The 12,642-nt window shown below is 44.8% G+C and overlaps 1 protein-coding gene across 5 annotated transcripts in view; it reads right to left on the reverse strand.

Moving 5' to 3' along the window:
- Nucleotides 1-2,330: 2,330 nt before the first annotated feature.
- Nucleotides 2,331-12,642, reverse strand: part of CIC (capicua transcriptional repressor) — a 79,249-nt gene continuing 68,937 nt past the window's right edge. For 3 of the 5 annotated variants that reach the window (XM_073570731.1, XM_073570727.1, XM_073570728.1), the window contains exons 15-22: nucleotides 12,274-12,567; nucleotides 6,699-6,888; nucleotides 6,314-6,584; nucleotides 5,807-6,051; nucleotides 5,540-5,694; nucleotides 5,308-5,439; nucleotides 4,834-4,965; nucleotides 2,331-4,207 (exon numbers count right to left, since the gene is read on the reverse strand). In XM_073570731.1, coding sequence (XP_073426832.1) covers nucleotides 3,930-4,207; nucleotides 4,834-4,965; nucleotides 5,308-5,439; nucleotides 5,540-5,694; nucleotides 5,807-6,051; nucleotides 6,314-6,584; nucleotides 6,699-6,888; nucleotides 12,274-12,567 — 1,697 coding nt within the window. In that variant the 3' untranslated portion in view covers nucleotides 2,331-3,929. The remainder of the gene's footprint in view (nucleotides 4,208-4,833; nucleotides 4,966-5,307; nucleotides 5,440-5,539; nucleotides 5,695-5,806; nucleotides 6,052-6,313; nucleotides 6,585-6,698; nucleotides 6,889-12,273; nucleotides 12,568-12,642) is intronic. The other 2 variants (XM_073570729.1, XM_073570730.1) reach the window with 2 other exon arrangements.

A 12,642-nucleotide genomic window follows, 5' to 3' on the forward strand; every position in this document is an offset into this window, starting at 1 on the left:
TTGATAGACACCCGGTAGACAGATTCTTGTCCCATAAATCCGTTGTATTATGGTCACTACGGACATCACTGCTCTTTGTACCTGGTGGCGAATCAGCAGTTCTGCGTCATGTGTCAGAGGATCCCATACTCGCTGCTCTTACAGCAGTCAGGGCTCCTAAGGTAAAGAAGCTGTATCCAGGACTCTCAGTCGAGAACCCCTAGTCCCTCTGCCTCGCAGTAGACAGTACCCTCTGTGATGGGAGGAAACTTACTTCCATCTAGTTATAGAGAATGGTTCCTCCCTCCATGGCAGTCAGAGGTATAAATATCTCTAAGAAGATTGCCTTTTAGGATATAATAGATAAATAAGTTGACACATTTACAATGTCTGGCTAATGACTTGTATAGAGGCAGTTTCAAATAATATCTTGCGTCAAAGGATTCTTACCAACACCCCTTCCCCCACACACACACTTACTCTCCTGAATTCCAGAGTTCAGACTCCCTGTGTCTAACATCAGTAAAACAAGAGTGAGGATCCACATTTCCCTTTCAATGCTTCCAATGAGAAGCCCAATGTTGGTAGGAGCAGGAGATGTTACTTGCCAGATGGAGTATTTCCTTAGTTTCAAATAATATCCAACCCTTTCTTGGGGTTTAAACATGTAAAGGATTCAGAATACACATGATCTCCTGGATGAGCAGGGTACATACGTCTCAATGCTCCGCTATTTTCCATGTACTGTTATTGCTTTGATTTTCCAGCGGTGCAGGGTCTCTGGCCTGCAGGTCTCCTTGTAGTATGGTAAGGTGGTCTCTAGCCAAGGTTTAAGCCGAGCCCAGGAGGACCGACGAAGGAACTATCCTGTGTTATAAGCACATACAGCGAATTACTGGTCCTCATTGTATTGTGACTGTGGTTATCACCATACCTTTTGCTGGGCAATAAGGGTTTAAACCTATTCTGTGACTGTGGTGTTCATAAGTATCTATCACAATAACTGTAATTCACTGCGGTTCATTAGTAGTATTGGGGTACAACAGGTTTGTTCAACTGCAGATCTTGTTTGCCACATTCATACTGAAATTGGCCATTATAGACATATCAGACACTCACGGTGATCACCTTTGTAGATCCCTTTTGATATCTATATTTCTTCTCATCTTATAGATAATTTCTATATCTAGCCTGGTTCTTACCTAGAACTTTGATCTGGGGGCTTCTGTACCCACCCTGGGACCTTTGCTTTGGTATTCTCCATGGTGCTGTCCGGAGGGACGTAAGGGAAAAAGGGAATTAGACCTACCGGTAATTCTGTTTCCTGTAGTCACTCAGGACAGCACCCTTAGTTCCCTCCCTTATGTTTGTCTTTAGGCTTGCATGGGATCGATCGTCCAGCAGATTGTTCATCCATCAGGTCATCGTGGCTCAAGATTGGGATGGAGCCACTAAAGTGTCTTACATACGCGTTTGTAAGGGCGCATTTAGACCATTTCCATCCATCCTCGGTGGTACTTTGAAAAAACACTGGTGGGTGGAGGTGGGAGGGGCCTTTTAACCTGTGATCCTGTCCTGCTATAGGTCAAAGAAGGACTTCCTCCATGGTGCTGTCGTGAGGGACTACAGGAAACAGAATTATCGGTAGGTCTAATTCTTTTTTTTAAGGTTTCTAGAGTTAAGACCACAGCTGTATAGAGGTGACATGAAGGGCTGAAAGTAGGAGACAGCATCACTCTGTGACCAAGGGGGCACCTGATGTGTGGGAACCTCTACTGGCTCCATTCACTTAAACTATAAAGGGGTCTCACTTTTGAAGAATCCACGCTGATGTCATTCCCTACCAATATGCCATCACCAAGACAAGTGTTTATTTTTCCCTAGTGTTTAGAGCACCACTCTTGTCTAGGGGTTGTGATTGGTATTGCAGACTAATAGAATTACAATTTACCTTGCCTCCAATTAGAAGGTAGTTTTCAGAATTGATGGGGGGGGGGGGGCAGTATGACCCCCAACTTGTGGGCACGAGATGAACAAAATTTTTTTTTTTTACATTGAGAACTGCAATACCAGTCACAACCAGAGGCCACAGGTGGCGCTCCATCTGCAAAAATACATATAAATATAAAAAAATGTAACCATTAAAAAAGAGGGCTTAAAATTAACCATGGAGGAGTGAAGTGGCCAGAATTCCCAATTTTTTCAAAGAAATAAACCTACTGCTGGATATTGAACGAGTGAATGAGGCGCGACTTTTTTTTTTTTTTAACTTTATTACAGTAAGAAATATTGCACATGATCAACATGTCTGTTCTGTCTGTCTTCTCTCTCGCCGAACACACCGAAGGGGGAAAAAAAAAAAAAAATTGGAAACGCAAGAGGTCTGATCGGCAGCCGCTTCCTGCTTCTTCCTCGGGGCAGCGCCACATGGAAGCAGTTCATTAACGTGCGTCGATGTCGTGATATAATTAACCCTGGATGGGGATGCGCTGTTTATTTGTTGCCGAATGCAGACCGGGACTATTGGGGGGAGTTGTGAGTCGGAGTCCATGTTTCGGGAGGGACAGATAGGTCACCCATGCAAATACAGCATCGAAAACTCATAGAAATGTGATTAGCAGGTAATATACCTCCCATAAATTCAGAATACATCACATGATTGTAAGGGGACAATCCCACCCAACATTCCAGGGACATTTTGGTGGTACTCACAGCAATCAGACATGATTTCTTCCTTCTTGTAATGTGCATTCATTTTAATAAAACGTCCCCCTACTGCCTGTACCTAGCAGCATTTCTTTCCAAAACGGCGCCATTGCCCCACAAGCTGTATGCATCAAATATACATATATCCCTGACCGGGCACTTTGCTGTATACACACAGACCCTACAGTTCCCCCCCCCCCCCCCCCCCAGCTCAGACCGTTCCTCTATGAATAGAGCAGAAGTGTGCAAGGAGACTATACGGCCACTCGGTATACATGTGCATCCTGGTATACCGACTGCATATACTCCCCATATATATATACATACACAGCAGACTAACAAAAGAAAAATAATCTATAGACAGCAGGGTTCACCTCTGTTTACCACCCTTGGTACAGACTGCACACACACACAAAAAAAAAAAGTTTCCTTCCATACATCTAATGTTTACCAAAAGTTTTTGTTTTTGCAGATTAGGGGTAAAATTTAGAAAAATAAAATCAGCATCATATGAAATGTTAAATGTGCAGTCTGTACCTTGCCGGATATATCCACACACGTGTACAATACAGACATACACATAGTGTATATATATGTATCTATAGGAGCGTGTGGGTATATATACACTGAGGCCGACGATTGACATTCACTCCAGATATAATCAGAAGGAATTTTTTTTTTTTCACATCATCATTCATCTTTGCATAAAAAGGCCTATATATAATATTATATATAATATATTTATACAGCTCCCCATAGTGCAGCTGCGTCTCACTAAAGTGTCATAAGAAAATAGGATTTTTTTTTAACCCCCTCCTGCTCCCATGACGGCACTTGTGTCCATAGATGTAGGACGGGAGTCGCACATTTGACCATGATTTAGTCGCATTCAATCATCGTGCTTTCCCATCGGATTGACCTGCTGCTACACAGACATACACGCCAATGACGACACCACATCACTATGCGTCCTGTCATAATCCTGCTCATACGCTACCCACTGATCGTATGGGACAATTCCAAGGTTACCCACCGCCCTCTCTGTGCCCACAACTAGGAGTCAATAGAAGAGATCTTGAAGTGCCATGGATAATCCACCCCCCAATGGATTGTCTGTGAATGAAGGGGCAAAATCTGGTGCAGGGGAAAGAGCAGATAACCCCTGTATCCCCCCCCCCCCCCACCCAAATTCCCTCAGTTTATAAGGAGACCATACACAAGGCCTCCCCAGCACCCTTGAGGAATCATCTGCTGCTTGAAGGATCAGGCGGTTCTTGTCCTCCCTCCCAAGTAGAATCGGGGAGCTCGGAGGGCCGCAGTGCATGATCCTGCGACGGGGGCTGCATTTCTGAAGGTCCGGTCTCGGAGGTGCTTGGAGAAGAATGCTCAGGGAACGGAGGGTGTTCTGTCGGTGTTGCAGCTTGCATGATCTTCTGCCTCACCTCCCGAATCTTTAGTTGAAGGCAAACCTTAGTCGGAAAGATGTCAGAATAGCGGGACTGGAAAGCAGCAGTAGACTGAGCTGAAGAAATAAGACAGTTGTAAGGAATCAAAAGTGAAAAGGATATCAGATGGTTAACTCTTTAAAAGAGAATCTAAAAGCAGCATGATGTAGGGACAAAGACCATAATTCCAGTGATGTTTTACTAACTAGACTGTGTTTTGCTGTTTTAATACAGCATTTTATTAACAGGAGATTATCACTACAGGACTAGTTATCTCATGCCTCCTAGTCCAACCACACCCCCAACACTGATTGGCAGCCTTTTGTCAGTGTACACAGCAAGTGGCCAATCGGTGTGGGTAGAGTCATACATGGCTCCACCTTCCGAGCTCTAAAATTATTTTGTCAGCACGCAGACCAGCAAGCGACACATCGCTGGAATCAGGTTTGCAGCCCCTACATCATGCTGGTATCCAATGATATAGCAGAAACCCAGCTGACACATTTTCCCTTTTAAGGGATTGTCTGAGATAAGAGAGTAAAATCCCATGAGCGGTGGGGAAAGCCGCTGTCTTCCAGTAATCTGGAAAACTGCAGCCATGCTTCTGTAATTCTGAACAACCCCTTGAAATAGTTTTTATCGGTCACCCATCCTTTAGCACTAGTTATCAGCATCTTATTCAGGTAATTTCTGTGCTACTCACAAGAAGGAAAGAATCCATGCTCTTGGAAAAGCTGCATGACCAAGGCTCGCCGCTGATCGAGGGTCCGGCGTAAAGAAGAGTAAGGGACTTTATCGTACTCCAGCTCAGCCAACATGTCGTCTGCCTCCGTCCCTTTAATAAGATAATCCAGGAGATCAGAAGTGGGAGAGAAGATATATAAACACAAAAGGAGATGGACATGTGAGCTTCGGTCGGACACCTTAGGCCTGTTTCACACTTCCGTTTTTGTGTCCGCCAAACGGATCCGTTTCCGTTTTTTTGACGGAAACTGATGCAGACGGATCCGTTTTTAAAAAAACGGATCCGTTTTTTTGACGGATCCGCGGTAACCACTAATGTAAGTCTATGGGACAAAAAAAACGGATCCTGCAAAAAAATGGCGGATCCGTTTTTTTACGGAAACCAACGGATTTTGACGGATTTGAAAAAACGGAAGTGTGAAACAGGCCTTACCTGTTCTGTCAAAGGTGAAGATGTCGCCCTCGCATTTGGCACTTTTGGGGGTGTTTGGTTCTGAGCTGCAGCTAGAACGTCTGCGCATCTTCCTCTTGGGGGACGTGGGATCCTCGGTGGAGGAGTCTAAATCTACAAAAAAAAAAAAATGAATATAAAAAGTGGCCCAATGTAATCACCAGTGGTAGAGGAGGTTCGATAGTCGTACTCCTCCCACCCGGGGGCCACATACCAGTAGAATTCTTACGTTTCTTGCGATAGGAGCCTAGGATCGCTCGTGGGGAGGTCGCGAGGGACTGAAGGGTGGGCGAAGGCAGCACCTCCTCTGGCTTGAACTCGGGAAGCTCAGCAAAACGTTCCTCAAAATCCACATCTGACAGGACCCTGCTGGTGTTAGAGCGAGAGACATGAGTGTCTCAGGATTTGTGACGCCTTGCCCTAAAAAAAAATAAAAATAAGAGATGGATAGATAAGGAAGCATGCAAAGGCAAAGACTCACTTGTCAACAGAATCAAATGTCTTCTTCAAGGGTGGAGGACGCAACTTGGGCTTTTTCACAGGTCCATCTTTACGGTCGGGAACCTCAGAAGGGGGTCCTGTGGACCTGCCAGCTTCTCCAGGAGACCCACTAACACTAGCTGAGGCAGCAGTTGCCACCGGGGAAGAAGGTGGGGGAAGGGCAGGCTGAGTTGGAGTGGTGTCAGGGCGGCTCTCTGGTACGGTGACTTTCCATTCTGTAGGATACTGTATGGGAGAGAAGAAGACATGACACAAAGTCATCTTATTTGGGCATTTGTTGAATGAATGGAGATGAATGGTGAAGGAAGGAATCCATCCGTAAAAGGTAAAGGGGGTCCTGGACCACTCCGGCCGGACATGGATAGCATAGATCTAAGCTAGAAGTGACAAGCATTAAATCATATAAATGTGTTTGCAGCCTTGAGCCAGCAGGGGGTTCCATGCAGGAGCATGAGAAGTAACTACCACCAGGGATCTGCATACTTACCGTTGATTCATTTTTGACAGTAGGTGATGGTGGAGGTTCTCTCTTCACATCAGACATCCCAAAGGCTCCGCCGCTCTGCAGTGGGGACCCGACGGATTTCTCCTCCGTTACATTCTTTGCCCACATCTCTCGGGACGGTCGCTCCTCAGAAACGGGCAACCTTGGTTTCCCTGGAGCAAGCTCTCGAGGCGGAAAGGGGCTCGATGAAGAAGACGACTGCTCCGCTGTAGCTTCTCGGACAATGGGTGCTCCCCGAGACTCTGAAGTGTACCTGATACACACACACACACTGTTAGGACCAACTATCACTATAGGGGGTCCGGAGCAGGGGACCCCCACTTCTATCACTTCCATTTACCATTTCCTGGAATCTTAAGTTTCTTACTTTGGTTCTGGTGTTTCTTCACGCAGCAGCAAAGGTGCGGGGCGGGAAATGGTGCGCCCACAGGGGGAAGGAGAGGTGGCCTCGTAAGATCCTACCGGGATACTGGCGAGGGTGGCCTTTACCTTCTGAGGAGGCTTTGGGAGGTTTCTCTGTGGCTTGGGGGTCACTAAACTGAATGTAACCGAGGAGGCTACAAAAAGGGACAGAAGTGGAGTTTAGTGATAATAACCGGTCACATAGTGGTATAAATGTATTATACATACGAATAGTCATCTGCGAGCAACATGATGTAGGGCTAGAAATCCTGATTCCAGTGATGTATTACTTACAGGACTGCTTGGTGCCTTTTAGACAGAATCCCTATTTTCTGCTGTAGATCTAGCAGTGTTCAGAATGCTGAGTCCTGAATAAACCCCACCCAAACACCAGTGGTTGGTAGCTTCCTGTATACACTGTTAGTAAGCTGCGAATCAGCAGTGGTGGAAGGACTGCCTAGCAAGCGAGATCCAGTCCTGCAGTGATAATCTGCTGATAAAACAATTTTTTTAGAATCTATAGCACACAGCCCAGTAAGTGATATCACTGGAATTGGGCTCACTGCCCCTACATCATGGTGCTGTCAGATTACACAGAAAAAACCTGGGACACATTGCCTTTAAATAGCTTGGAGGAGCCTGAGAGAAAGTGGAGGGAAGAAGCAAGCAAAGCTTGATATATGGCAAGATTTTTAAAAGGGGTATCCAGGACTTTATTAAAAAAAAAAAAACAACCTAAGGCCTGTTTCACACATACGTTTGTCACCATCAGTCAAAATCCGCCGTTTTGCAAAAACAACGGATCCGCCATTTTTTTTGGTGGATCCGTTTTTTTCCCCATTGACTTGCATTATCGGCGGATCTTGACAGATGGTCATCTGTTGGATCCGTTTTTTACGGATCAGCCAAAATTTTAGCGTCCGCTGACATGAGTGGACGGACCATGAAACGTTTTTTTGCCTGGCCGGATCCGCATTTTTCACTGCGCATGCCCGGAAGAATTACCTTTGGCAGAAATTTAACCCTAAACCCAGTTCTGGCGGCCAAAAAAAAAAAATCACTCTCAGACACGGATCCGTCAAAACAACGGTCCGGTGCCACCCGTTTATGTCAATCCGCCTGCGGATCCGTTTTCCGCCATTTTAGCGGATTTAGACTGAGCAGAAAATTGCATGTGTGAAACAGGCCTAAGCACTAACAGGCAGGCAATTACAATATACCTGCCTGTTGTGCACAGGGCCTTTCTTTCCCAGCACAGAGCAGTAACAGACGCTCCTGCTGGAGATTCAGAAGCCTCTGCTGACGTCACATCTACAGAGCGGAGACTTCTTTTCCGCTCTGTTGACAAGGCGGGACTTCCAATATCATTCTGACAGTCGGATCCCTGATGCCTAACTGGGGGAGCTGGCTATCAATCAAAATGTCGGACATTACACCCCATTGCGTCAGCAGAGATAGCTGAATCCCTGGCAGGAGCAGTCTGTGATCATTTTGTGCCAGGGGAAGAACACGCAAGCAAGTAGCAATTACCTTCCTGTTAGTGCATAGGCACGTTTTTTTTTTTTATAAAATTCCAGACACCCACTTTAATTTTATTGAGTGCAGCTCTGGAGTATAATGCATGATCTGTAAAGGATCAGTACATGATCAGTAATGTATGTACACAGTGACTGCACCAGTAGAATAGTGAGTGCAGCTCTGAGGTATAATACAGGATGTAACTCAGGATCAGTAATGTATTGTATATACACAGTGACTGCACCAGCAGAATAGTGAATGCAGCTCTGGGGTATAATACAGGATGTAACTCAGGATCAGTAATGTATTGTATATACACAGTGACTGCACCAGCAGAATAGTGAGTGCAGCTCTGGAGTATAATACAGGATGTAACTCAGGATCAGTAATGTATTGTATATACACAGTGACTGCACCAGCAGAATAGTGAATGCAGCTCTGGGGTATAATACAGGATGTAACTCAGGATCAGTAATGTATTGTATATACACAGTGACTGCACCAGCAGAATAGTGAGTGCAGCTCTGGAGTATAATACAGGATGTAACTCAGGATCAGTACAGGATCAGTAATGTATTGTATATACACAGTGACTGCACCAGCAGAATAGTGAGTGCAGCTCTGGAGTATAATACAGGATGTAACTCAGGATCAGTACAGTATAAGTAATGTAATTTTACAAAGTCTCCAAACTTTTTATATCCAGTACCCATCATTAGTCTGGACACACCTGGTTTTCCTTGTTCTTACTGCAATTTGTACATTGTAGATTCAGCAAAAAAACACAAACACGCATAGAATCAAGAAGTGCAAGAAACAAGAATATATGTGTTACACTTTAGATTCCTTGGCATCCGCCACCTAGAATGGCTCCCACAGTTGTGAAGGAGTTTCCAGAGGTGCTGAGCACCTCTTGGCTGCTTGTTGTATGTGCATCATTTACGAGGGTTCTTATCTGGGGTGCTATCAATTTGTGGTTTCTGAGGCAAGTCACTGTGATGAATTTATCCTCTGCAGCAAAGGTCATTCTTGTTAGTCCTTTTCTGGGACAGTCCTCACAAGAGCCAGATTCATCATAGCGGTTGATGGTTTTCATGACTGAATTTGAGGATACCGCCAAGACTCTAGCAATTTTCAGATTGTCTGACCGCCATGTGTTAAAAGTACCATAATTGTGGGCTGTTTTTCTTTACTTAGGCCCCTTTCACACATCAGTTTTTTGCCAGTCACAATCCGTCGTTCTATGAAAAAAATGCATCCGGTGACTGATGCCGCTGGATCAGTTTTTTTCTCATAGACTTGTACACACATGGGACTCTAGGGGTTACAATTAAGGCTATAATTACGGAAAAAAAATTGCATGAGCTCCCACGGTAATTTCTCCGCCAGAGAGGGAAAGCCAGTGAGTGGGGGCAGATATTAATAGCCTAGAGAGGGACCATTGTTTTGCCCCCCCCCCGGCTTAAAAAAAATCTGCCCCCAGCCACCCCAGAAAAGGCACATCTATAAGATGCGTCTTTTCTGGCACTTAGCCTCTCTATTCCCATTGCTTTTAGCGGTGACTCATGGGTTAATAATAATGGGTTAATGTCACCTTGCTATTGAAAGGTGACATTAAGCCGGGTTAATAATGGAGAGGTGTCAATAAGACACCTATCCATTATAAATCTTATAGTAGTAAAGTGTAAAAAAAAGACATTAATTAAAAATGATTTTAATGAAATAAATACAAAGTTTTTGACCAAATTTATTATTCTGCCAATCCAAAAAAGCCCTTGTTCTGTAAAAAAATAAATAAATAAAAAACCAACAATATCCATACCTCTCCACCGTTCAGTCAGGTCCCCCCGCTGCAATCACAAAGGGTTAACTAGTTTACAACAGGGACCGATGCTAATGCTACCGGGCTGGCTGTAAGCCACTGCACAATGAATGAAATCATCTCTGCGCAGGTGCCCCGGCTGACCGGAGATGAACTGATTAGCGTGGGAAAGTTTTGCAACTTTTTCCCACGCTCTTGAATTCACCTCACGTCAGCCAGGGACTCCGCGCAGCCTCACTGACGTCACTGAGGCTGCGCGGAGTCCCAGGCTGACCTGAGGTGATCTGACAGCAGTTCAGAAACTTTCCCACGCTATCGAGTTCACTTCAGGTGACGTCAGCGGTAGTCAGTGAGGCTGCGGAGTCCCTGGCTGACCTGAGGTGAACTCAGGAGCGTGGGAAAAAGTTCAGAAACTTTCCCATGCTAATCAGTTCATCTCCAGTCAGCCGGGGCGCCTGCACAGACATGATTTCATTCATTTTGCAGTGGTTTACAGCAGGGCCGGTAGCATAACCACCGGTCCCTGTTGTAAACTAGTTAACTCTTTGTGATGGATTGCAGCGGGGAACCTGACTGAAAGGCGGAGAGGTATGGTAGATTGTTGTTTTCTTAATTTTTTTTTTTTTTTTTTTTTTTTTACAGAACAAGGGCTTTTGTTGGATTGGCAGAATAATAAATTTGGTCAAAAACTTTGTATTTATTTCATTAAAATAATTTTTAATGTGTGTCTTTTTTTTACCTCTTACTTGACACCTCTCCATTATTAACCTGGCTTAATGTCACCTTTCAATAGCAAAGTGACATTAACCCATTTATTAACCCATGAACAACTGCTAAAGGCCATGGGAAGTGAAGTTAAGTGCCAGAAAAGGCGCATCATATGGGTGCGCCTTTTCTGGGGTGGCTGGGGCAGATTTTTTTTTAGCCGGGGGGGGGGGGGCAATGGTCCCTCTCTAGGCTATTAATATCTGCCCTCACTCACTGGCTTTCAATCTCTGGCAGAGAAAATTGCGCGGGAGCCCACACAATTTTTTTTCCGCAATTATAGCCTTAAAATTTAATCCCTAGAGTTCCAAATTTTTCCGAACACAAACTACTAAATTGATTAAACACTGACGTAGTAAACCGTGTCCTATCAAAACGATTTATATATCTGTAAACCATGTGTCATATGTCGGGTTCGGGACTGATTTTACAGAAGCCGGCAATTGATTTAGCGGCTATTATGCTATGTAGAACTCTATGAACTATATAATATATTATACACATACATATACTTTAGATTCCAACAGGTCGGTGTGATTTTACTGTACAGCACACAGAATAGCTGGCTTTTAAAAAACGGATCTGTCGAAAAACTGAAGAATCGGATGGAAAAAATGATGCGACGGATCCGTTTTTTCGCCGGATCAGCTAGCCAACGGATTGTGACTGATGGCAAAAAACTGATGTGTGAACATACCCTTAGTTGAGTGTTTCTTACCATATTCTGACTAGTAACAGTTGTGGAATAGGGCTCTGGGTACCAACACAACAACCATCAGGTTGCACTTTCCAAAAGCCAGCGATTCTACAAATGAACTGTTCAAAAGAAACCATTGCACGGCCAGGTGTGTCCAAACTTTTGACTGGTAATGTACAATAAATGGGTTAACTTTATAATGATGGCCTTATTTCTCCTTGCAGCGACTGACATGCTAAGCATGCTGAGATGAGGAGACAAAGTCGCAATGCTCCTCTGGGAAATATGCAAATTGTCTCTTCAGAGAGGAAGAGGACTAGAACTCTAGTGCCACCAATTGGAAGTAGCAATCCTAAAAGTCAATGTCGACCCTTTAACGAGCCTTGTCACATGACTTAGGATAAAAGCCAAAGCAGAATCGCAATTTGCAGAGACTGTGTTTCAGGGTACTGCCCCTCATCAGTGCAAAGTGTGAGACAAGGCTTGTTAAAGGGTCAACATTGACTTTTAGGATTGCTACTTCCAATAGGTGGCACTAGAGTTCAAGTCCTCTTCCTCTCTGAAGAGACAATTTGCATATTTCCCAGAGGAGCATTGCGACACTGTCTCCTCATCTCTGAAGAGACAATTTGCATAATGATGGCCTTAAAAGATGTGCACATTGTAAATTGTTCATTCATGCAGAATTTCAGAACAATCATTGATGGCCGTGTGTACTCATGGTCGCACATGACCTACCGGTAACCGTTGTGACGTGTGAGGCGCTGCCCCCTGTGGATGGCGGTGCGCTGATTGTCGGTGGAGATGTGACGGTTTTAGGCAGTATGGTGGTGGGTGCAGCAGGCACGACGCTGGTGCTTGCCACCGTATACACCAGGTTTTGTGCAGAAGGAGCAGCCGGCACAGCCAGTGTGCTGGAGCCAACTGAGGGGTATATAGCTGTTAAGACCTGGCCGCTGCTGCTCGGGGGCACAGGAGGCGTGGAGGCAGGAGACACACCAACCTGCCCTGAGGCAAGAATTTGGCTTTGTCCTTGGATCAAAGAAAAAGAATATATCATTAGAAATAAAACAATTAGAGGAAACACTAATTTCAGCATCATCCATG

Source organism: Dendrobates tinctorius, unplaced genomic scaffold (assembly GCF_039654945.1).
Source record: "Dendrobates tinctorius isolate UK_male_01 unplaced genomic scaffold, ASM3965494v1 ptg000028l, whole genome shotgun sequence".
Taxonomy (NCBI): Eukaryota; Metazoa; Chordata; class Amphibia; order Anura; family Dendrobatidae; genus Dendrobates; species Dendrobates tinctorius.